Genomic DNA, 26,589 nt, shown 5'->3' with positions numbered 1-26,589 from the left:
TAATTACGGTAAAACTCTTGAGGTTTAGTATTGCAATTTTGAGTTAAAAGTTATCAAAAAAATGTGATGATAGACACATTGATAAACTCATGGACAGACTGGCACTAGCTCGCTTGCTTCAATACTAAAATTAATACAAGAGACATTAACGTCTTTCCCCCTCATGAAACGACAAATTGCATTCTAAAATTTTATAAACACATTGCTGTCTGAGATACTAAGATATTCATGTGTACACATTGAACCTACAAGCTGTGCTCTCTTAGCACAGTCATCGATCTATACTCAGAGAAATATGAAACGGAGGAGTTTTTGCGATGCATTCAGGGATCCCTGAACATAGTAGGATGCCACAACGCTCGCCAAACAGTCTTTGTTAGTGAAACATGAGAAACACAAAACATGAAAAATATTGGTCATTCCAACAATAGGTGTATTTCTTTTATTTAAAAAATGTAAATATTTCAGTGTGCATAAAATACTTTTTTAGCACATTCAACAATAATGTGATAAAAATGGTAGCTTTGATCATTTTAGTCACAATAAGCGTAATATAACATTTTCATATTGTTACATCCTTAATCCTGAGTAAAGTTGCTTCAGAAACATCCGCAAGAGGTGTAATTGTCTGGATAATTAAACTTTTTTTTTTAATAAATGGTTAACTTCTTGTGTCAACAAAGTTTGAGACTCCAAAAGGTAATTTCTTTCTATCTTAGAATCTGTCCGTTTGTGTCGACATATGTGGTATTTATCATTATTGCTGAACAACTGGAAACGATAACAGTAAAACGTCCAAACAGTGACTTCCTGTTCAGTACAACCAAGTAAGCTTCAGAATAAAAGTATGGCTGTAATAACTTAATTTAGCAAAGCAACTAACAAAAAGCACCCATTTGTTAAATTAAAAAAAACGTTATCTACTGGAAAGAAGATTAGAACATACACAAAAGCTTTATTGTCATTATAGTCATACACTCGAATTACTGCAATAGCTCTGTTAAGAATCAAAATAAAAAAATATGCAGAAACGGTGAAAAACGACAAACTGCTGTTGGATTTAAAAAAGCCTTTATTGTAACTCATGTATATTTCTGGTCACAAGTAAATGTACAAGCAATTACTATTTTCAGACAACTGCATATGTTGACAAAAGTCAGGGTTTTTGAGCGACGTCGACTTAACAGGTTTCACTGTACTATAACTTGATACAGCACATGGTAAATATCACAATATTTTGTTAATCACTCACTCTAAACTTTTTCCTAAACTTTCTCCCCCTTAGCATCAGCAGCACCTATCGAGGGTGTTCGATGAGGTGATGGGTTTAGGAGACTTTGCTGACTCCTCCCGAGGCTCCAACACCTCCTCAAAGAGTGGGGGTCAGGAGGAAGCAAAGGCAGTGGATGAAGTTTCGAGGCAGGAGGAGCAACCGCCAGAACAGGATAGCAGCAACAGTAGCAGCAGGCAAGATGAAAAGATGAATGAACAACGTTCCCCATTTACCATTCGACCCAGTGAAGGAGGAGGAAGTGGAGAGGCAGCGTTTGATGATGCATTAGATGGCCTTCCTTCATTTGGGCCAGAAGAAGAGGAGGAGGAGGAAGAGGAGGAGGAGGAGGACTGGCACTTTTCCTTGCCAACTGAGACGCTGGAGGATGTGGACAACGACAAAGCAAAGTGCAAAAATAATGAAACAAGAGAAGAAAGCAACCAAGTTCAAGAAGATCCTTCTCCTCCAAAGCCCAGAAAAGAGGCACTAGAGAAGGAAGCGACCAGTAGCTCTGCAAACACCTCCCACTCTTCTAAGGATAACACACCTGAGAGCAGCCGAGGTATGTGCACTCATAGTTAACTGAACATTCAGCCAACTTAGAATGACGGAAATCAGATACTTGAGTATCTCAATCTACGGCGTGGTTCATTTGGTAGAGCGGCCGTGCGGCAACTTGAGGGTTCCTGGTTCGATCCCCAGCTTCTGCCAACCTAGTCACGTCTGTTGTGTCCTTGAGCAAGGCACTTCACCCTTGCTCCTGATGGGTCGTGGTTAGCAGCATAGCAGCTCCCGCCATCAGTGTGTGAATGTGGAAATAGTGTCAAAGTGCTTTGAGTACCTTGAAGGTAGAAAAGCGCTATGGAAGTTTAACCCATTTACTATTTACGAGCTCAAATGGCTCTATGACCAAGCTGGTGACTCAAAACAATTGTATCTCTCATAGTAGCCCATTGAAATTAATTTAATTGGTGCTTGGTTCCCCCAAAAAGCACAGTTTTGACATGAAAGTAAACAGAAATACCGGTAAGCTTTTAGTTAAGAAATACTGTTGAAAAAAAAATAGACAATAAAATAGAAAATGTACAGGTTTTTTCTGTTGGCGGATGGCACCTAATTATTTGAGACAGATCTTATAGGGTTCACTAGGCAAACAAGTCTTGGTGAGGCCACTGAACAATTTATTTTATCTATTTGCATAATAACATTTTATTTTTTTTCATCGTAACTTAAGTGTTTAACACGTGCCATGCCTGACAAAGAGAAACTTCTATATGATTGGAAGAGCATGTAGTGGTACTGTTACTGCTATTTATTAGGGTAATACCACAAGGAATTGGGGGTTCCACAGCCCAGTTGACTTTAAGCGCCCCAATGACATTTTGTGCCTGACCTTAGTCAGTCGCTGATTCCGGGATTCCAGCATGTGCATTTGCGTTGGGGTTGTGCTGAGCGTTAGCTTGACTTTACTTCCTGACTACTTTAACACATCGAGGACGAACTGAAATTAATGCATACTGGCAAATGAGATTCACAAGTGTAAGAAAACAAGATAATACTATTAATGCAGGGTTTCCCCTACATGTAAATGATTGTAGCGCAATGCCACGGCATGATTACTGCCGTCACACCTTCAAAATAAGTTTTTTTGTCTTTTTTTTACAGTGAACACTTTTTTAACATGAAAACACATTTAAGTTATGTATTGTATGAATGGATATATAGTATATGGTCTATTATTTACGTACTATTGGCTTTAATATGTTTGGAAAAACAGCTCGAATATCATAAAAACGTTCCTCATTGCTTTATTTTGGGAACAAAAACACCTGTCAGAAGCGCGCCAACCGCTGGTCAACGGAACTCTAAAGCAAGGAGAGAAAGTTGAAGAGAGGTTTTTTAAGCTAATTAATGCATTTTTTGTTCAAGACAGTGTAAATGACCCTAAATCTTTTGACATTACCACTGACTAGGGCTGGGTGATTTGGACGAAAAAGTATATCTCGATATATTTTTACTTTTTACTTAAAATCGATATTCCCAAGTCGTAGCGACATTGTTATTGTAAGAGTGAACACTGGGGCACTCTTTTTCTAGTGTAGCAACACATAGCTTTGCAACGGCATGCTACGGTATTAGCCGTAAGCTAGCTACTGCGTCAGCAGCTGAATCGCTTTTGAGTTTGTAATGCACTACAGATTTGGATAGGACACAAATCTGTATTGACTGAAAAACATGAACAATCATATTACAGTATCTGTAAAGTATTAGCCTACATTTCATGTTTTGTTTTTACACAGCTATCTCGTCAGCATATGTACTGTAGTTGTAATAGTTGTAATGTTTGGTCCATCTGGCCGGGGATGTTTTTTCCAGTTTATTTCGGGTAAGCGCACCATTTATGTCTGCATAGCTTGGCTTCAAGTTCCACATTTGCAGCGTCAAGTCAAGCCAACCTCACTCACTCGGTTTCCGTCTTCTCCAACGTTCCACTCTCTCTTTGTGCTCGATAAGTTTCTATAACAAGCAGTTCATCCTCCGTATATTCATGTTTAAAAAGATAAGGTTTGTAATCTTCGTTGTCGATTACCAAGTCTGCCATGATTAGAAAACACAAGCATTTGTTTCCGGGAGTAGGACCACACATTTGCTGCCGGAAGTTGCAAGTACATTGCTGTGAGAACGAAAATAAATGCGCTGAGGAAATAAGTTCGGGTAATGCATAAAATGACCAAAATACGATTAATATTTTGCATATTACATATTACATATTTTTATGAATGTGTCTGTTATTACATTTTATGTAGACTTGCAGTGTGTATAAAAAATGTTGATGGAGGGTTTTGAAGGCTACAACGGTGATTGATTCCCATTAACCCCATCTTGCAAGTGTTTTTTTTATCATCTTCAGAATCCTAAAACATATGTGTTCTTGTCTCTTACAATGATTGGGAACGATAAGCAAACATTTTTTAAGTGTAGTTCCCCTTTTATATTTATTGTCACATAAAAAAAACACACAAATGTACCATTGTATACCGGTATCGACTCCCTTGTACCGTATCATTTAAAATGGGAAATGTACCTATACCTAGTGATGACATCATTCGTGCCAAATAGATTTGATAAAGGAATGGTTTGTAAAACTGTCAAATGAATTAAAACAAAGAGGAAGAAACCGTTTTCGATTCCCATCCCTAGTCACGCTTCCTCACTGAGTGTGTATATATTTTATTCGAACGAGTGGTGCTAATTAATCTAAATTTATCACAGTGATGCTACCGGTACATGTCTCAACAAAACCAACTACAGCCCATTTCGTTGTGTCTCCGGGCTGTTATTAGAGGATGGCTGCTCTGAGACCGACGAGAAGAAAAAGACTGCTTAATATCGCCTTAGTGAGATCATAAGAGCCTTCTATCAAGGCTGGCATTCTAAAAGTTATGGATATTTACTTTAAAGGGGTTATATTATGTTTTTTAAAACACTGCCTTGTGGTCTACATCACATGTAATGGTGTTTTTTTGGTCAAAATTTTGCATAGATTGTTTTACAAACTGTTTTCAAGATGCTTTCTGACCGTCTCCTCAGGATGCGCCGTTTTTCGGGCGGTCTTATTAATGTGGCTCCACTCTGACTGCGTCTTCCCCCGTCATCTTTGTTGTAGTTTTTAGTGCTTTCATTGCGAGTCTACTGACAGATATAAGTTCGAACTATACGCCACTTTGTATTAGAAATGGAAATAGCGGAGGATGCATGTCCATGTACGAGCCAGTATGCCCCACAACAGAGGGATAGAGAAAATGAAGGAGCTTATTGGCTACAGCGTCGGACTACAATGACGACCCACTCAAAGTCCTACGAGTAAATTTCTACCTTATATGGATAATCCTCTGACATCACATTTGGGAAAAAATTTTACCAAATGGGCCAATTCCAAACAGCATTAAGGAAGACAAGGTTGTTTTATTAATATCACTGCAATGCTGCCACGGTGTAATTTACAATTTTCAGGAATTATGCAGATCCTAAATACACAACAGCAGGTACTAATAGGTAAGAGTTGGTTTTGCATAGTAGGGCCCCTTTAAATGAGACCTTTTCTCTTCTACCTCTTATCCTCAGATGCAGGAGTCCTGAATCAGAGGGAAGAAACAGAAGACAGTCAGCAGGGAGAGGTAAGCAAACCGCTACTTATTACCTTATGTCATTCAAGGATGGATCAATGGAAAGATCTTGTTGGAGTTATCTGGTGATAAATGGCCAACTTTTAGCACAGATGACAATATATTCAGAAAAACTGATTGCTAAACACATTCCAAATAGACCATTTGTGACCATGTTGTCTTAGCTTTGTAAATTTTGAGGTGGATGTATAAACCACCGTTTGTATGTAGAGAAGTTGATAAAAAATAAGATAGAAGTTTAGCTTTCCAAACAATAATGGAATGACCAATGATACACGTATACATGAGCGACAATGTTAAGTATTATTCTTTACTGTTTGGTATGACAGCAGTCCAAGCCACCACCCGTGGAGGACCGCAACCAGCCGATGTCTCCCAATATCGCAGTTAAAGATGAGCCCATTGACGAGGGATACGATGCTGCTTTATTGCCTCAGAGCTCTGTTAGACAGATCAAAGAGGAACTGGAGCATCAGGAGGTAAGTGTTGCAGTTAGGGGTGTAACGGTACACAAACATTTTGGTTCGGTACGTACATCGGTTTAGAGGTCACGGTTCGGTTCATTTTCGGTACAGTAAGAAAACCACAAAATACAAATTTTTGGGTTATTTATTTACCAAATTTGCAAAATCTTCCACCAAAAATATTTTTCTTACTGGAATATTTGATGTGAAGTAATCCGAACCTTGGATAGGTCAATAATTCATAATAACATTGATTTGGATTCAATATTTTGTTTTGAGCAATGGCAGTTTGAAAGAAAAAAAACAGCTTTGTTTTATTAGTCAACATTGCAACTTTTTCTAAATTGCATTTAACCTGTAAGCTTTTTTTATTTCACTTTTGTTATGTTTTTGTTTATTTTAATAGTATTTTTAGAATGTGCCGTGGGCCTTTAAAACATTAGCTGTGGGCCGCAAATGGCCTCCGGGGCACACTTTTGACACCCCTGCTATAGATAATAAAAAAATAAATCTGATAAATCTATGGATAAAAAGCAGAGCCTGGCGACGCATGCGCGTTTATCATAACTCTCTCGCTCTCTCTGTTTCTGCCCCTCCCTCATGAATGCTGCTGCGCGCACAATTCGTTTTGTTTTTAACCCCTTCTTAACCCTGAACGTACATTGAAAATACACGCAACCCTAACTCAAAATGCCGGACATTTGAGGCATTTAAGAAACTCCGCCCTGACAGCTCCGCAAAAGAGATGTCCAGTGAAAAGAGGACGTATGGTCAGGACCTAGCCCGATCGCTGCTAGCATGCCGTGTGTTGTGCCTCGGTGTGCATTGTTTACACAACGTGCGTTACGCTACTTAATATGTCCGTGTGGAAACTCGTTCGGTACACCTCCGAACCGAACCAACACCCCTGTACCGAAACGGTTCAATACAAGTACACGTACCGTTACACCCTAGTTGCAGTGAAGAATACTTACATGCAAAGAAATGCACTGCAGTGGAACCTCGATTTATGAACTTCATTGGTTCTTGAACAGAATTTGTAAATAGAAAAGTGTGTAGATTGAGGCAAACTCCCATTAAAAACAATGTAAACATGAATAATGGGTTCCAGCCTCGACAAAGTCCATATTATAAGTTTGTACACTTTGAACACAATATAAAGTGCTCAAACAAACAAAACAAGGGGGTGATTAATCAACTTTCTATTTAATAACAAAGTCAAAAGAACTAGCTGAACTGTCCTCATTTGCAGCTGCCCTGCTGACACACAAATACACACTGTCACTAGCCCTACAGTGCACTCAGTTTGAAATCACAAAACTGTTTAATTTTAAAGGGAAGCTGCACTTTTTTGGGAATGTTGCCAATAGTTCACAATATTTATGAGAGACAAGAAGACAAAAGTTTTATTTTGCATTCTAACTAAAATTGGCATGTTCTAGTTGGCTAGCAATGCAGCTAATGGTAGCAATTAATTCTGCCTCTAAATCACTTGCATTCAAATGCATTTAAAAACTGCCAACAATACTGTAGCGACATTGCTATTTAATAGCGAACACTGAGGAAATGTTTTTCTAGCGTACTTAGACATCGGGCTCCCTGCGATGAGGTGGCGACTTGTCCAGGGTGTACCCTGCCTTCTGCCCGAATGCAGCTGAGATAGGCTCCAGCACCCCCCGCGACCCCGAAAGGGACAAGCGGTAGAAAATGGATGGGCTAGCACATCGGCATTCTACGGTATTAGCCGTGAGCTAGCTATGGCAAGAGATAAACAAGCTTCTACTTAACACCCAAATTGCGTTTGAGTTTGTAACGCACAACACAAAGCGATAGGACACCAATCTGTACTGACTGAAAAACATGAGCAATCGTATTACAGTATATTGGAAGTATTAGCCGACAGTTCATGTTTTGTTTGTACACTGCTAGCTCGACAGTGTATGTACTGTACTTGTAATAACACTCAAGACGTGCTGCGTGTACCATGATCAATAGTATAGTGACTTAACTCGATGGACAGTTGTCTATTTGGTCCAGCTGGCCGGGGACGTTTCTTGTCGACTTTGGGAAAGCACTCCATTTCTTTCGACATAGCTTGGCTCCAAGTTCCATATTTACACCGTGACCAAGACACACCGACCTCATTCTGTCTGCTCCAACGTTTCATTATATATTCGTGCTCACTTCTATAAGCAGAAGTTCATCGTCAGTATATTCAGGTAAAAAAAGATAAGGTTGTGAATCCTCATTTGTTCAAAAATAGTTGTCTTTGTTGTCTGTTACCAAGTCTCCCATGATTACAACACACTCAGGTTTGTTTCCGGAAATAGGAACACACATTTGTTGCCGGAAGTTGGAAGTGCGCTGCTATGGAAACAGGAATAAATGCGCCGAGGAAATTATCAAAATACGGTAAATGTTGTACATATTACATGTTGTTATGAACGTGTCTGTTACTACAAAATATATACAGTATATATACTTGCAGTGTGTATATAAAACGTTGATGGAGGGTTTTCAAGTTGTTTTAGAGGGCTTTGAATGCTACTACGGTGACTCCCATTAGCTGATCGTTCCAGGGTTTTTATCATCTTTAAAATACTAAAAAAAAAAGCGTGTCTCGTGATTGTGAACGATAGTCAAAATTCCCCAAAAAGTTCGCACAGCAGTTCCCTTTTAACAGCCAGGTTGCTACAATGATTAGGAAGAAAAAATTAAATCCACTTTACCTTCTCCATTAATCTTATTTTCGTGTTGCAAAAGAGAGGGGTGAGAATGTCGACAACGCTGTGGATACTTTCTGAATGTTTCAAACCACACATCGCTTGTCCATTGCTTTCTTTGGACTCAGTCATATTGAGCTAGCAAAACTAGAAAAGAAAGGTAAAAAAGCATAAAACACAAACTAGCACAGTAACTAATGCCAGCACTGCTATACTGACTGATTGAGTATCGGAGATAGATCAGCCTGCCCACAATCACTTTGCTGCCTGACACAGAATGGCTGCGCTGCGAGACACAGAATGGGTGGATGAAATGTCTGTACACGGTGATAAGGTTCGTACATCAAAGTGTATTTTTTATTAGGCCTGTGTTTCTTAAATTGAAAAGTTTTTACAATGAGGGGTTAGTAAATCAACGTTCCACTGTATTTGCATTGGTCCCAGGCCGCTATGTTTCTGAAGGTTTTTATTATTGTCGGCGTGGCGCAGTGGAAGAGTGGCCGTGCGTGACCCGAGGGTCGCTTGTTCAATCCCCACCTAGTACCAACCTCGTCATGTCCGTTGTGTCCTGAGCAAGACACTTCACCCTTGCTCCTGATGGGTGCTGGTAGCGCCTTGCATGGCAGCTCCCTCAATCAGTGTGTGAATGTGTGTGTGAATGGGTAAATGTGGAAGTAGTGTCAAAGCGCTTTGAGTACCTTGAAGGTAGAAAAGCGCTATACAAGTACAACCCATTTATCATTTTACAGGTCACAATTCTCAACCAAGCATTTTTAGGCTTTAAATTATTTAATGTGTCTTAAATGCAGACTTAGTCAATTTTAAATTGTATCCTATACAAGATCTAAGAAGAAAAGGTCAGCTCAACCTATCTTTTATTTTGTCTGTTACGTCTTAATACTGGCAATTTTTAGCTGTATGGAAACTGTTACTTAAATGTGTTGTTTTGGGTTGCCTATTTTTTTTAATGAGTTTTTCAAAACTATTTTAATTTATGTTTTTCAGGAAGAGCTTAGGATCAGTTCAGTTTACTCTGTTGGTGGCGGGAACACACTTGTGCCCCCTGTGGGTAAGTTGATATGTTTTTGTCATAAATGCTTGAGTTTCTATTTTGCACTAGTCGCATTAAGCTTTCTCAGATAATTTCTTTGTTCCTTTTGTCATGAACCTTTTCTGTCTTCTTCTTTCCATCCATCAAGTGGCCGCTCCTCCTCCGCAACAAACAGCCATTTTTATTCAGGGTAGAAGTGCTGTTCTCCAAGCAATGACTCCCCTTCCTGTCAGACCTCCAGCTCCTGTTACAACTTCTCCTTTAGTTTTAGCAGCACTGCCCCCTCGACCGCCTGCGCCAGCCATTGTTGGTAGTGTACGCTGCAGTGGCTGCTTTAAGGTACCCTGTCACCTTTGGTTCTGTTTTGTTCTACCTAAGCTAAAAATAAGGATTTGACAGTATTGACTTAAAATTTGCTACATTTTATTGTAAATGTGCCTAGGTTTTGCTAAAAGGTCAAACAGCATTCCAAAGAAAAGGCTCGACACAACTCTTTTGTTCCACGATTTGTCTGACAGGCCATCTGCCTCCAGCCAACAAGAACCAAACCTGTTCTCTATGCAACAGGTATTAGAGACCCATTTTCTACCTTACACTCTATCATCAGTTCTACTATGGCTAACCTGCACATCTGGGCTTTACATGTGTCAAAGATGCCACCTGACTTAGCTATAAGTGCTGATTAGTGGGTTAAAAGCCTAAGCATAACCACTGTTACACTTGTAGAACTAAGCCTGATTGGTTTCTCTTGACACGTTTGCCATCCTTTTCTTGTACTAAAGCTCATTCTTGTGTGTTCTTCGCTTTCATTATCTTTTTGCAGCGAGATCCTTCGGGCTCGGGACACAATTACAATTCCGACTGAAGACAACACCTACTTGCACTTTTGCAGCCAGCACTGTTTGTCAATATACAGACACAGGGCAAAAAAAAATGAAAAGGTTCCTGAAAAATTGGGGGACAAACAGCCAGAAAAGCGGCCTGAGAAGCCACAAGAGAAGGCTGCTGAGCGACCGACGGAAACTCTTGTTTGTAGTGTGTGCAGAATAACCAACAAGGTAATCACGATGAACTTTTATTCAGCTTTTTTTTGTCAGTCTGCATAATTTATAGATTGATTGTGTTGTGTTGAACCCTCATCAGATTGAGCATGAGGTCAGCCATCAGGGTCGTCTGCACAGACTCTGCAGTGATGCCTGTTTTGTAACATGGCGCAAGATGCGACAGTTAGCCATGAACTGCTGCGAAGGTTGTGGACTTTATTGTAGTAGCAGTGGGGGCTCCTGTCATACACTTAAAATTGATAAATCTGAGCTCAACTTCTGCGGTCCGACCTGCATTGGCACTTACAAGCAGGTATGTGCGAGTTTATTTGTTATGGACAGATGGCCCTTAAGCCGCCCGTGCGATTTCTAAAGTCAACCTTCATGCCTCTTTAAACAGTCTTGCAGAAAGTCGATTGTGTGTGCCCATTGTCACAAGCCCGCAATAGTGTCCACGAGCATAATGGAGCGAGACGACAAGGGGAAAGTTCAGCTTTACTGTTCACCTGTTTGTGTGCAAATGAGCCGACCACCGCTCCACACCTTAACCGGTACGACACTCCACGAAAACCGAGCCAAAGCCTGCGAAAGGTAATGTTGTAATTTTGCCATTTTAAAGTTTTTTTTGTCCATTCCCCAGGGGCTGCATTCCCATGCTGTCTGTGCAAGTCCGTAGCGGTTCCTCAGTATCACCTGGCAATGGTGGATGGTACTATAAGGAACTTCTGCTCCTATGAATGTGTTTCGACTTTCAGGGTAAGGGGACTATAATAATTTGATTTCTTATACAATGTAAGCATGTACAGTGAGGGAAATATTTATTTATGCCTCTTTTTTAGTAAGTTTATTAAAGCCCGCAAAAAGAGCTGCGTTTAGCAAATGACCCCGAAGCCATATTTTGTCTTCAATGTGCAGTAAGTACCTCTACTTAAAGAATATAGTGACTAAGTTGCTAAAGAACATCACGGATCATTTCTGCAATGTTTTATTCACTGGCAAACCAGAAGTGTATGAGGTGTGTTGTGAAGCGGAGCTACACCACACCTACAGTTATGCTAAACTGCTACAGATCCATCATAATTTGTATATGAGAAGAGCGAACCTGAAGCGGCAAATCCGCATTCATGACTGGCTTCCACGAATAAGTAAATACATGGGAAACATTAGCTCATACTTTTAGACAGGAGGTGTTCTTTTTCGGCAATGATGCAATACTCAAGCGCATCGAATTGAGGAGGCTTGCCCGGGAGAAAAGTGTTCGGTGCTAACGATACTAAAAAATCAGGTGCCAATGTATTTTTTGCATGTTGGTATAAACTTGGCATCAAATACCAGACAACTGTAGTCCTTATTAATCAAACTCGACACCAAAATGTGCACCGCATTTGCAGCCTCCTATTCACGCTCTTTAGACGCCCACATATAACAAAGTTACCGTGTTGATCAATGGCACTTTAATGTGAAGTATTGTGGCGAACAAAAAAGTCTAGTAAGCGACTATTTAATTAATATAATTTGTAATTTGGATCATTTTTTTATGATTAATATATTTTTATTTTTTAACAGAAATCAGGCTATACACAGTTGGATCTGATGAATGGAAAATCCTCTCCCAGGGATGCGTCAAGATTAGGGCCATCCTCCAGAGGCAGCTCAGTCCCTCCCATTCCTCAGGACTGCTCATCTTCTGCCCCCTACCCCAGCCACCACGGCAGTAACAGTTCAGTGCCCCCGTTGGTTCCACCATCACTAGCCATGACGTCTACTTCTATACCTGGGCAAGCCCACCCCAGAACGCCCCCCTCTCAGCCTCTGAGAGCCGGGGAGGGTGGAAACAGCGAGAGTCCTAAAGTGACATGCCATCAGTGCACCAAACAGTTCAACATTAAACCGCTGCTCTTCGGCCACCAAGTAAGTTATTTTCTTCACCAACATCAGTTATCACTCAGAGGAACTGTTAAATAAAAGTGCTTTTATTTATTTTTTGCAGGGTCGGATTTCTGTGTTTTGCTCTATGGCGTGCTGTGAGCTCTATAAAATACAAAAAAATATCCAAGCTTTGTGTGAATTTTGTAAAAAAGACCAGGTGCCCTTTGACACAATTCACTACAATGGGAGAGACATTTTCTTCTGCAGTAAAAGTGAGTTTGCTTTACAACATTCATCCTATATATCTGAGGAAACATGCTTCTATCAAGTTTCTATGTAGGTTCTCATTCATTCAGGTCATTGTCATCTCAGAGCATTCAATTGATCGCAACTGGACTGCTTGATTTGTCTTGGAAGACGTTTTGCAGCTCATCCGAATAGGCTTCATCAGTTCGTGCTCATAGACTTAGACTGGTCCAGACCTAGTCCAGCGGCTGGTGCCATTTGTTTACAACTGAATGGAATGCTTATGCTGGGGATTCCGACTATTTTTACTGGTAGTAGTCGATCCACAGCGATCGTTCTGCCACACAATACCTCAATGCTAACGAGGGGAATTTACACTTCGACTGTCGTTGGCTCTGACAGTTAGGATTGCTCGTTTGCATTAAAACATTAGTTTTTCTCACTACGATAGGGCGAAACCATCCTTGCTTTTTGGAATATAAATATTTGGGTTTTGGCACCAGCCGCTGGACTAGATCTGACCAATCTAAGTCTATGAGCACGAACTGATGAAGCCTACTCGGATGAGCGGCGAAACGTCTACCAAGACAAATCAAGCATTCTATCAAGTGGAATCACATCATATTTCATATTTCAGTATCAAATGGCTAGATCCCAACCCTATTTGGCAAGTAACTTTACCCCAACTTTTGTGTTTTAGCCTGTAAACTAAACTTCAAAGTTGGCCTGACATCTCGTGACAAGGATCCTCCCTGCCGTCCCTGCAGTTATTGCTACAGCATTAGCCAAAAGATGCTGCATAGCCATTATGGAGGCAAGCTGGAAGAGTTCTGCAAACCTCACTGCATGTCCCAGTACACTGTACTCTACTATGGGGTGAGGAAATGTGCTTACTTTTTCATCATAATCAATATCTAAGCCAGGTCATCCTTTACATTAAGGGGTAAATTAATAATAATACATTTCGTTTAACCTTTTTGCAACCTTAAGATTGACTATGCATACGCATTCTTAGAATCCAAAAGGGACCTGCTCATGAAACTGTCATAAGTCCGCAATAAATTGATAGTTATTTTGCTCCTTTTTACTTTTAACAACTTCAGATTTATCTATTTATTTATATTCTTTAAATATGTTTTATGTTGCGGGGTCTTTTTGTCAAAGATAACAGTTTTTTTTACAATGAGAAATGCAATATTTATTTTTAAAAATGGCAGCATTGATTTTGATACGGTAGATTTTTACAGTGCCTATTGAGCTAGAATGAGAGAGAGAAAGCAGGCAGGGCTTGAGTTTGAGTTCACACAACACTTTCATTGTGAGTTTTTAAAGCCCTTTGAGGCACTTGTGATAAAGGGCTATTGATTGATATATATATCTACCATCATTTGCATTGCATTTCAGCGGTTTAATGGCAATTTAACTCATTTACTGTCGTCAAAGTTGTGAGAATTAAATTAATGGTTTTCTTGTGCCATTATGGAGCGCAGTTACATTATATTTTCTTTCGTTTTTCAATTTGTGCGAAGGAAAGAACTTTGTTGTCATTGCACAAGTACAACAACATTTCATTTGGTTTTCATGAAAAAGCATAGTAATATACCAGGATTACCGTATGTTAAAAATAACAGTTATAATGGGAGTCAATGGGGCTGAAAGAGTTTTAAAAGAAAGTGTGAATACTCTGTTTATATTCTATTTTAACAGCGTTGTAAACTAAACCACATTGCAATTTTATCAATCAATCAATCAGAGTTAACTTATATAGCCCTTAATCACAAATGTCTCAAAGGACTGTACAAGCCACAACGACATCCTTGTTGGCTCAAATCCCACATCAGGGAAAAAAAACCTAACCTGATGGGAACAAGAAGAAACCCTGAAAGGGACCGCAGATGTGACCTTGGGTGATCGGTGCAATGGATGCCGAGTGGATACAGTTAATAACGTGAGAGTCCAGTTCATAGTGAGGCCAGCAGTGGATCTTCTTGTATGTAGACATGTCAGCAGCGCAGAGACGTCACCAACTGATGCTCAGAGCAGTGGTCCCAACTTGGAACAGCTAGCGCGTCCTCCATGGAAGCTGATCTGTGGCCCCCCTTTCCAAGCAGGAGAGGGGGGCAGAGCAGAAAAGACAGACAGCAGATCAACTGGTCTAAAAAGATTCCTATTCAAAGGCTAGGGTGTACAAATGAGTTTTAAGATGCGACTTAAATTCTTCTACATATTTCAAAATGAAAAATAACTTCTTTTTTTTTTGTGATGTGTAATGTCTAGTGTTTAAATGTACGGCAGTGACAATGAATTTCCCCAAGGGGACCAATAAATCTAAATCAAAATCAAAATTCACACCGCTAACCTTGAAACTGTAATCATATCAAATAAGTAACACATGTAATACCCGTTTTGGGCCCTAGAAGTGCACAAGGGTTAATCTGAAAACAGTTTATTAACAGAGACTTTGTTTTTCCACACTTTGTTGTACAGATGGGCCGATGCGACAATTGTAGGAAACAGGGCTATTTGAATGAGAAGCTGCAGTATATGGGCTCAGTACGTAACTTCTGCAACCTGACCTGCTTGCTTGAGTACTGCTCCATGCATTTTGAATTGAACCCACACACTCCCAGTAATGGCACTGGAGCAGAGCCACAAACACCACATGGTAACGTTCCTCCTTATATCAGTACTGCACATTACTCTTCTTTGTTGTTTAAGTTTTGAGATGTGGCCATGGCAATATTATTGTGCTGCATTTAGGGGATGTTTTATTCTGCCGATTCGGATACCGATTATCAGTGATTGAGATTGGCCGTTACAGATCACACGTATCAACTATACATTTTTCTATTTATTTATGGTAAGTGCAATTGACAATTTAACAATAGCAACACAATGTTGGAGATTTTTCTCTTTTATGAAATACTATTGTTTGAGCAAAACAAAGTCAATAGTAGACTAGCGAAACAAAAGCAAAAACAACTATCCTCTACTAATTTTCTGTAAATCCTTTAGTTTTTGCCCTGAAAGCTCTCCTGTGGCCAGCAAATTATTCTGAGTTTGTAAACATTAAACAAAAACAAACAAAAAATATTTTGAGGGGAAAAAATCTACCTAAACATCCTAGTATCGATCACACTACCCTTATTGACAACACCAATTATGGATCGATCAGCCCTCTTTCGTTTCGTGTACTGGATGCGACAATGCTGACTCACCAGCTGTTGTTGCTATAATATCCTCTTGACTCTTATTAATATACTTGTTAATTTCCTGTTCATAGCTGCTTACTTTCTGCTGCAACATGGGTCCTTTTACACTTCTTAAATTTTATTAAGCGCATATTTATCGGTGGTGTTTAAAGCATGTAATATGTTAAGCCTTGTTCTTCAGTGATAATGATACTTGATAATGATACTTAAAATACTAAGAAATTTAGTTAATTTGCTGAATTGGAGGTGATCTTTATTAGCTTAAGGGAGCGGTTCCACCCTGTGTGGTGATACATCATTAGCTTTTAGCTAATGCTGGTGGACTAAAAATAAATACATTGTCAGCCAGAGGGGATCAGCATTTATCGACATGAAATTCGTTAATCGGCAATGGCGGTCATATACTTTTTCACGAAAACAGGCCGTTGATCACTCGGCAGATTTGCAATCGGCACATCCTTAGTTGCATACATATTGCTTTGTCGTGAAACATCTCTTTTCCTAAATTAAAAGGGTATGAACAAAATTATAGTTAATGTTCTTTTTTAGAGATTAATGTTTTTATTGCTTTTCTTCCAGCTCCAGCTCAGCCTCACTTCTCTTCTAAAACCAACCCTGTAATAGCTGATGTTGTGTCACTAGCAAATGGCTCCGCCAGTCAACCCAGTGTGTCATCGGATGTTGCTATGACCGGTGAGTTTATTTTATAGGTTTGAACATAGAAAGCTAGAAAAATAGCAGCAGTTATGAACGTATTTACTGTATGTCCTCCCTACATTTTATATGCAGCATACATGGGTATTGATATCAGTCATGTCATAGTGTAGCTCAACTTGCCTTCAAAAGTCAGTCCCTTCTTTTGATATCATCTACGGGGGTGATAATAGATGTTAAATTTAACTGGAAATCTCTTATAAAAAAATATACAACATATAGTAGGGCTGGGTGATATGGACCAAAACAAAAATAAAAGTGAAAATTGCTTAAGGTTGCCTTAGGGTTGAGTACGGTACTCAGATAATTTTTGTTGTAAGTATTAACGTAATATGTTGTTTATTCTTATGAAGTAAGTAGTTTGCCGTTACTATGTCAAAGCAGTTTTGTTCATTTTGTCCATTCACGCTCCCGGGATGGATGGAGCTTCTACTTGCTCACTGCGGTGAAAGCCGCTGGGTGTTATGTTTAAAACTACTTTTCAGCTACACAGCCTCTATACTACAGTAGCTTAGTCCGCACAGGCCGTGGTGAGAGGCACTTTTAAATCGAGGTGTAGCTAAACATTTGAAACACCAAGCGAGCAGCAGAGAGGAGCTATCGTTAGCTTCTGTGCTAAGTTGCTAACAGAAGTTAACAACATAAACAGATGAGATTAGTGATACAGTCGCTACATAGAGAGATATATAAGTTCTAAAGCAAATTGGTGTATGTAAATAAAGCTGCAGTCACTCACCTATCGCCAAATGCAGTTGCTGTCCAATGCATTACATAACTTGGGAGTTGAGAAGTCGGCACAGCGCTGCCATATAAATATATATATGTGTATATATATATATATATATATATATATATATATATGTGTATATATATATATATATATATATATATATATATATATATATATATATATATGTGTGTATATATATAAATAAATATATATATATTTTTTTTAGAAGTTTGATGCGCGGCACAGTATGTCATGAAAGAAGCCTCCGTAAACACGCAGAGGGCGAGCCAAATACTGTAGGTATGCCCTGTGCTCCGCAATTCAGGCACAGAGAACATCAAACGGCCGTAACAAAGGCACATCAAAAAATACCGGTATGGTCTCAAATATCTACTCCTTTCTAAAATATACCGGTATTAACTATAGTACCGGTATATCGCCCAGCCCTAACATAAAGTGTCAAAAATACGACAATAATGAATAAAGCAAAATATGTTCTGGACCAAAAATCACTCCATATTCTCTACTGCTCGCTAGTGTTACTATATCTAAATTATTGTGTAGAAATATAGAGAAATAACCGCAAAAGAACACTTCACTCATTAACCACTGAGAGTGAGGGTAGGTCAGTTAGGAAAAAAGGTCACTTAGAATTAGACAATGTTAGATATTGAGACCATACAAACTCTTTATTAAATCAAAAATATTGAAATTCAATGATTTGGTGCATTTGCAAACTATAACCTGCTACCCAATAATGAGCAACAATTATTTTCAACAAAATGGGAGAAGTATAATCTTAAGGAAAAATGCAACTTCAAATATTTGTATGCACATACAACACTTAAAACCTTTAGCACATCAGTATGTGGAATTGAAATTCTGAAATGGATTAAGCAAAGAAGTCAAAGTACTAATATGAACCAGTACAAGAAACTGTTTAAGACCCAAAGTGTTTACAAAGAAGAAGAATCCCAAAATTTAAACTTTATTGATAATGAAATAATCTTATTCATCGCATTATTTGTGAATCACAACTTACTTAACTATTTACTTATAAGCACTGTTGTTTATTATTGATTTAAATTGTGTTACAAATTGAGAATAGTAAGTGAATACATGTGTTAGTAATTACTATTAAGTGGAAAAGGGTAGGATTAAATAGGCACGGCTTATTCCTACTCCGTTTCAGACATGTTGTAATGGGATAATGGGAAATGTGATGTATTACATTGTAACTGTATGCATGTTCAAAATAAACTTAAACAACATCAAATACACACTGTATTGCAATGCTGGGTTTGTTTTTTGTTTGCCATTGTTTGACAGGAGGACTTCCAAACTCCAATGCAGACAGCAAGATTATTGATCATGTATGTATTGCAGTTATACATATTTTCATCAAATATATGTTTTATAGCAAATAAAAAAACTTGTAAATTTGTATTTTTCTGCTTGTGGAATGTCCAGGCCAGTACTCAGACTGATGCTATGCGTCCTCTCCCAACTTGCCGACGTCAAATGAAAAATAAGTCTGTTCTTTGTCGGCCATTCACAATGGATCAAGAGAGTTTATGTCTCCTCCTCCAAACCTCTGTGGATTCTGCAGGTAAATACAGAACAGTTATTCCGTTTTGAGTGTCAGATTTACATAATGCCGAAAAAGTACAGCACAGTGTAAATCGAATTCATTTGTTACTGACACCTAAAAATATTAACACATTTTATGGAGAATAATTCTAGTTTTTACTTGCAGTATAAACGGCTGGATGAAACATTTAACATCCTTTTACTTAACGTAGGGATGTAATGATTACCGGTATTAATGATAAACAGCGGTTAAATTTCAAGCGGTTAGTATCCATCCATTTACTACCGCTTGTTCCTTTCGGGTTGCTGTTTCAAATTTGAATTTCCGTCAGTCCATGATTGCTTACTGTTAAGGATGTAATTATATAAAAATGACATATTACGATTATTGGGAATAAGGTTTTGTTTTATTTTTACGTGAAAACAAATTTAAGTAATATAATGTATTGTAGCCCCCAAAATAAATCACAGAAAGTCTATTTTTAACATTTATAACCAATCTTTTGATATCAAACGGCACAAGTCCAACAGGTTTCACCTCCTGTGCAAACACTTTCGCCTCCATGAGTCCGCACTTCCCTGGACACACAACAACACTTCCTCATTCTACGCCAATCACCTTTCACGTACAGACGGTATGAAATTCGACCGCCGAAAAAAGACTTTGATTACCGAAAACCACGCTGCCGTAACCAAACGCACACCATTGTCTTTGGGCGTCGTCAGCATGTCTGCAATGTTGACGTAATTTTAATATATGCCAGATATACGGTACCCGTGGACAGCCATCTGCAAAATGTGCAAATATTAAGAGGACAGTGGCGGCTGTCACTATTCAATCGGTATCGGAAGACACGATCGGTCCACGCATGCGCTAAAACTACGTCATTTCCTGGACTTGCATTTTTTTTACGACGAAGCCTTGGGACTTTATCTTCTGTGATATTTGAATGATTAATTAATGTTACGCATTGCGTAATTTCTTTTTCTTAAATGTTGATTACTTACCTACTACGAATTAGGTCTTCTGCGGCCTGACAAAAAAAGGCTTGTAAAAGCTAAGTATTGTGAATTGATGTATTGGTTGTAAATAAAGTAGTAAAAAAATAATAATTTATTTGCCATTTAAGTCTGCTGAGAACATCGTTCTGTAAGGTTTCAAAATAAATACTGTAATCTAAAGTAATGTTTGTTTTGTTTTGTATGTTTGTATGTTTATATGACATTGTTATTCAAATAAAGATTACAAAAAAGAAAACCATGGTAACTGTGACGCTGTGCACAAAAATAACTGCCGTAAAACAAGTTTATGAAAATAATGTAGTCTTCGCACATGCATGGACCGGTCGTGTCTTCTGGTACCGATTGTGTAGTGACAGCGGCTTTTACGGAGAGAAAGTCCAATCTGAGCAACAGCGCGAAGCAAGTGTGACGTCATACTCGCTACAGCTCGCCTCTTTCGTCGCGGACATCGAGGGACAGAAGTAGTCTCTAAACCCGAGTACATTTTATAATAACACCAGAAAAAGATGCTAGATTTGTTGCAAGTTGGTTTTGATTAAAAAAAAAACAACTCATTAAAAGTCTCTAGACACCTGAAAAAATCTTGAGGTACATTGTACAGTAAGCAGCAACAATTGAAAATATGGCAAAACAATTTTAAAAATTTGTTAATACAAATTAATAACAGATTACATTTTTAAATGTATGTACACATTTTTTTTTAGCCTTTTAAAAGAAACTATCATCATAGCAAAATTTGCAAATTACTCTATCATGGTGACCTCGCCCATAACCGCGCCCCTAACTCCCCCACCGTCAGTTATTGTTATCACTAGGGCTGCAATGATTACATCGATTAATTTGAATAGTAAATAGTTCCGATTTATATTTTGTTGCTTCGATTAATTGTTAAAGGGCTGGAACTAATAACAATTTATAAAATACATGATCAACGTTTCTAAATAGCCGAGAGCAGTAGTTTGTGGGTGTCATGATCTGTATTTATTTTATCATTATAGCACACATGTTAAAAGTGCAATTCAATGACGATGTGCATTAATTAGAAAAAAAGAACAACGCTTATAGCAAGCAGAAAAAAGTTTGTCAACTATTTTCCCTAAAATACGCAATGAGGCTGTAAAACCGGTTTCATCCGATTACTCGTTTAATTGAACAAACGTAAAAGTCTACTAAAATAATCAATAGCTGCAGCCCTAATTATCGCAGTATTGTGGATGGTGCGCAAAGTGCTTACCGTAATTTCCGGGCTACAGCGCGCCTAAGTAAATTATACACTGCACACACATAATTTTTTTAAACATTTTATTTTGTACATATGTGGGAAGCACAAGTCTGTAAGTCGTAGGTGAACACGTTGAAACATGAAATATTTACAGAGGCTTTTGTGTTCATTCACAAATTAAACAAAAACAGTACCTGTAACTAGGGATGCAACGATTAACCAGATTTACTATTAACCCTTATTAAAAACGTCACAGATATTCAATCACAAAGGCTTCGCTATACCGTGTGTTTTAGTCTGCCTCACTCGCTATAAACGGACATTATGCTGTTGCATTATTTTCGTCACAACCTGCACAAAACAAAAACAAATATACACCAGCGGTGTAGGCACTTATATGCACCTATCAAGTGACACGCAAGCATGCTACATTAGTGTAAAAATGGCTGCAGGACAAAGTGGTGAACTTTTCCCACTCCAAAAAATACTAAAGTTGTACATTTTGGGTACTTAAAAAAAAACAAAAAACCTGGGAGGCATTGAAGATGGCTCACCCATGTGCAACCCTCGCCAAAAGAAACTTGACTAAAGTGTCTTATACGTCCAATATGGTGTAGCATTTGCGGTGGAGGAGGAATTATGTAAAGGAAACACATAATAAATTGAGTTAATCTATGTTAGTTGCAAGTTACCTAAGGAAGAATTGAGTTGGTAAATAGTTAAATATAAAATGTGTCACTTACAATCAGTAGCTTAGTGTTGTCAGTTTAGTGTAAACAAACAGCAACAGGTAGTCTAAGGGCTTCATTCAGTGACCGTTTAAAGTTAGAGATTGTTTATTCCTTTTTGTATTAAATAAACTATAGGCATTGTAAGTTAATATAGCAAGTGTAAAACACTAACATAACATCCGAAGGTTGTAGAACAACAGCACTATACTATAGTGGGATCTGATTATGTGTGATCCATTTATTAACACAGCATAAAATAGATGATTAAATAAATAAATAAGCATGGATGACAGTTGATGACAATAACACTTGAGGTTATTTCCCACAATGAGTTATATTTTCCTATCAGGGATCAAGAAAGTTAATCTCAGTCTCTTAATAATACAATTATTTATTTATTAAGTGAATTATATTTATTAAGTGAATTATATTTATATAGCGCTTTTCCCTAGTGACTCAAAGTGCTTTACATAGTGAAACACATTATATAAGCTACATTTAAACCAGTGTGAGTGGCACTGGGAGCAGGTGGGTAAAGTATCTTGCCCAAGGACAAAATGGCAGTTACTAGGATAGCGGGAGCGGGGATTGAACCTAGAACATTCAAGTTGCTGGCATGGCCACTCTACCAACCGAGCCACGCCTCCCCAAATTACATTTATTAATTTATATTTATTTTATTATTTTGTACTGTTATTGTAATGTTATTATTTATAATGTAATTTTATGATTTTTTTTGTTGTTGACTTATTCCATGCATGAATAATGATGAAACAGTGATTATTGCTCAGACTATAACAGTACAGTCTAAATTTATTAACATATCAATTAATATTAATAATTAATAACCGCCGTAAAACTCCCGATGGTTAAGATTATCGTTTTTAAATTAAAATCATCGGAAAATTATTATTAACTGCACTTTGATCAACTCAACTCAAATGCTATCATGAAAACAAGAGACATTAACGTCTTTCCCCTTTAAAAAACGACATACCCCAGCCCAAACTCATATAAACACATCACTGTATGAGCAACTAAGCTATTTAATTGTGCACATTGAACCTCCAAGTTGTGCGGTCTCAGAACAGAATTATAATTTTATACTCAGAGGAAGTTGAGACTGAGTTGTTTTTACGATGCGTTCAAGAATCCCTGAACAGAGTAGGATGTCACAACGCCCGACAAAAATAATGCATAATAGATTTTATAAGTTAGGCACTATCCATTTAAATACATGTTAAGATGCTACAGTACAAACCAAAATTTTAAACAATAAAAGCTTAGCTAATAAATCCGATTAAATACTATGACCAAAACACTATCAGTGAACCATAAGAAAACCAAAACATGCAAAATAGTGGGTTGTCTATTTATTTTAATTATTTATAGAAAATATTATAACTTGGTCAAAAAATGTCAATGTGTTTATAAATACTTTTTAGCACATTTAACAATAATAACTGATTATTTTGGTCACGATAACCGTGATATGAAATGTTCATATCCTTACATCCTTATTCTGAATATTTTTCTAGGTCTTTACTACCTATATTCAGCAATTTTCTATGAATTGATAGATTTTTACCAACTGTCTGTTTCAATAATTGCAACAGCAATGTTAGATAACTCTTCGCATACCGGGCAACCATCTGCTGAAGCATCCACATCTCCAGGCGCATCAACGGAGGCCCAAACCCAGAAGTCCAGTGGCCTACCAGCACGACTTGTAGGACGTCATTTCCTCGGCAAGATGGAAACCGATGCAGGTTGCAAAATCTGTTCACCACACAAGAGAAAGAAAGTAGTGGAACAATTGGAACAAATAAAGAAGTGGAAAATGGAGGAGAAGACAAAGGCAGAGACGAACAATTCAAACAAAATTAATTTCCAAAACAAACTCAAAGAGGAAGAGCACTCTGAGTTAAAAGAAAGTGAAACAACGAAAAGCTGCACACAGTATTACTGTAAAACATGTCCAGGACAGCCCAGCCTTTGTCCTGTGCCTTGTTTTGAACTTTACCACACCAGACTGATCTACAAAACATTTTAATACTGTAGCTGGATGCACAAGGTAAAGCCTTTAATTTAATTGCGTAGTAGAAAGTAGTGTAGCCTACATTTTACAGACAAATGTATTGGGTGACACACTTATTTGAATACTATCTTTTAGTTTTTTGGTACGTAAACCGTGGTTTAATCTCCATGTCTGTGTGTAGTTTGCATGTTCTCCATGCGTGCATGGATTTTTTTTTGTAGGTACTCCCGCTTCCTACCACGGACACTTGAAATTGTCCATAAGTGTGAATGTGCTCGTTTGTCCATACAGTATGTGCCCTGCCATTTGGCTGGGGAACAGTCCAGGGTGTACTGCTCCCTAAGTCAGCTGTGATAGGCTCCAGTTTACCTGTGATGGATGGATTTTTGGATCATTTTAAAATGTCACAATTGAACAAAAGAATAGAATATTTTTCTTAACTTGGCCTAAAAAATATTTTTCTTCAAACCCAATCTGACACCATACCAAACCATAATTCTGACATTTTTAAAGATCTCCCTCAAGTGGGAAGACCAGTAATTCCATTGTATTGTGTCTCAATACTTTTGTCTGTCGTTTTTCTTTTGAGTTTTTTGCATGTAAGAAATAACTACACCAAGTTATTAGAAGAACACTTTTTTTTCATTGTATTTGTGTTTGACATATTTTTACTGACTAAAGAGGTTTGTCATGTCATCAAAGTTTTTCTACCCACAGTCTCCCCTAACCCTGGACACTGATGCAACAGTTTGAGCTAAGCAGCTAACGAGTACTCCTGCACTTGACTGACATCATGAAAAATCTTTTTTGAAAGTGAAGGCTGCTGAAGGGAGCACTTTGATTTTTCACAATGCATTTTTGTGAAATGCACTTTAAAGCATGCCCGTGTTTTGTTTCTGTCATGGAAAACACTAAAAGCTGCGTTTACATTTCATTATATACTGTTTGACTGAATCTAAAGTAATTTTAAGGAGGTTATTTTTGTAAGCATTTTGGATAGATATGCAAGTACTTTTATGTGGTTATTTTTCAAAAGTAACCAGTTGTAAAAATGCAAGTATACTAAGTTGATTCCAGCCATTCTGTCAGTATTGTCGTTGGGATACTGCGTTAAAATGAGTCAGTTTTCTAACACACTGAAGTATTTGTTATTATTTATGGAGTTGAACTGTTACAGCCATTTTAATGTAATACAAGGGTGTCCAAAGTGCAGCCAGTGGGCCATTTGTAGACCATAACACTAAACAAAACAGCAACAATAGAAGCACAAGATACAGAGTAATGGGTAAACTGTCAGTATTAATAAATAAACAATGCTCTGTCTTTTAGTATGTTTATTTTTCATCTTTGCAAAATTTAAGAATATCAAAATACCAAAGTGCATCCTTAGAATTTTCAGAATGCTACCCTTAGTGGAGTATACAGTATGTGGACACCCCTGACTGAGGATCTCCAAGAACTTGAAACATTCATACTGTACTAATACTATTTTCACATGTTATGTCATCAGTATTTCCAATTCTTTTATTGTCTACAATACTTAAGTCATAGTTTGACTGTGCTGTACCTCACAGACATGTAAACCAAAAGTGACTTACTTGTTTTTGTGAAACAGAAAAAGTTAATAAATACAAGTTTGAAATAATACCTTGAAGTCATGTGTTTCTTAAACTTCTCATCGTCCACAATGTTGAAATTGTACAAACGCATGACATTGTTAAAAAAAAAAAAAAAATGTTTGGAGGGAGTCACTTTAGTGCCAAGCTAATCACAGCTCCCTCTCTCCAAGCAGATGATGTCCACGATACAGAAAAAGCTGTTAAAAAGATGAAGACAGACCAAGAAACAGGTCAGTGGTTTACATTCAAATTACTCATTTGCAACTACCGGTACAATAAATCCTAATTTATCACTGTTAAATGGTTCGGGCCTGACCGGGGTAAATTTATTTCCAAGAAGTAGGAATTATTATCATTAATAAATCAAATATTTTCATAGCTTGAGCAAAACATGAGAACTCTTGACATGAAATTACACCCACATATTCACCTTTACACTTGTGAAGGTGGCCCAAGGCTGAGCCAATCAGTGGCCATGATACTGAACAGAGCTCTTTGATTGGTTTGGTCTCATCTAGTGGCCATTACTATCCATCCATCCATTTTCTACCGCTTGTCCCTCTCGGGGGGAGCTGGAGCCGATCCCAGCTGCTGTATTGATATTTTCAAGGAGCTTAATAAAATGTTATACCCGATGTCCCAGATTTAGTCCAATGAGTACCACAAGAAAGATAATATGTACATAAATAGAGTAGGGTATAAATAGCAGGTTATAGGAACAGATATAAATAAAATCAATTGTAATTATGTGCGATGAGGTGGCGACTTGTCCAGGGTGTACCCCGCCTTCCGCCCGATTGTAGCTGAGATAGGCTCCAGCGCCCCCCGCGACCCCAAAGGGAATAAGCGGTAGA

General features: G+C 38.1%; 1 protein-coding gene across 4 annotated transcripts in view; it reads left to right on the top strand.

The window, feature by feature from the left end:
• LOC133611548 (zinc finger MYM-type protein 4-like) overlaps positions 1-26,589 on the top strand; it is an 80,273-nt gene that overhangs the window by 10,308 nt on the left and 43,376 nt on the right. For 3 of the 4 annotated variants that reach the window (XM_072913652.1, XM_061968428.1, XM_061968430.1), the window contains 18 exons: positions 1,286-1,835; positions 5,399-5,451; positions 5,790-5,939; positions 9,653-9,716; positions 9,847-10,037; positions 10,141-10,265; positions 10,522-10,756; positions 10,842-11,054; positions 11,142-11,292; positions 11,382-11,497; positions 12,308-12,652; positions 12,732-12,882; positions 13,557-13,732; positions 15,344-15,521; positions 16,648-16,761; positions 18,842-18,885; positions 18,983-19,121; positions 25,906-25,965. In XM_072913652.1, coding sequence (XP_072769753.1) covers positions 1,322-1,835; positions 5,399-5,451; positions 5,790-5,939; positions 9,653-9,716; positions 9,847-10,037; positions 10,141-10,265; positions 10,522-10,756; positions 10,842-11,054; positions 11,142-11,292; positions 11,382-11,497; positions 12,308-12,652; positions 12,732-12,882; positions 13,557-13,732; positions 15,344-15,521; positions 16,648-16,761; positions 18,842-18,885; positions 18,983-19,121; positions 25,906-25,965 — 3,019 coding nt within the window. In that variant the 5' untranslated portion in view covers positions 1,286-1,321. The remainder of the gene's footprint in view (positions 1-1,285; positions 1,836-5,398; positions 5,452-5,789; positions 5,940-9,652; positions 9,717-9,846; positions 10,038-10,140; positions 10,266-10,521; positions 10,757-10,841; positions 11,055-11,141; positions 11,293-11,381; positions 11,498-12,307; positions 12,653-12,731; positions 12,883-13,556; positions 13,733-15,343; positions 15,522-16,647; positions 16,762-18,841; positions 18,886-18,982; positions 19,122-25,905; positions 25,966-26,589) is intronic. The other variant, XM_061968429.1, reaches the window with a different exon arrangement.

Source organism: Nerophis lumbriciformis, linkage group LG08 (genome assembly GCF_033978685.3).
Source record: "Nerophis lumbriciformis linkage group LG08, RoL_Nlum_v2.1, whole genome shotgun sequence".
NCBI classification, from domain to species: Eukaryota; Metazoa; Chordata; class Actinopteri; order Syngnathiformes; family Syngnathidae; genus Nerophis; species Nerophis lumbriciformis.
This window is presented reverse-complemented; position numbering and strand designations above follow the sequence as displayed.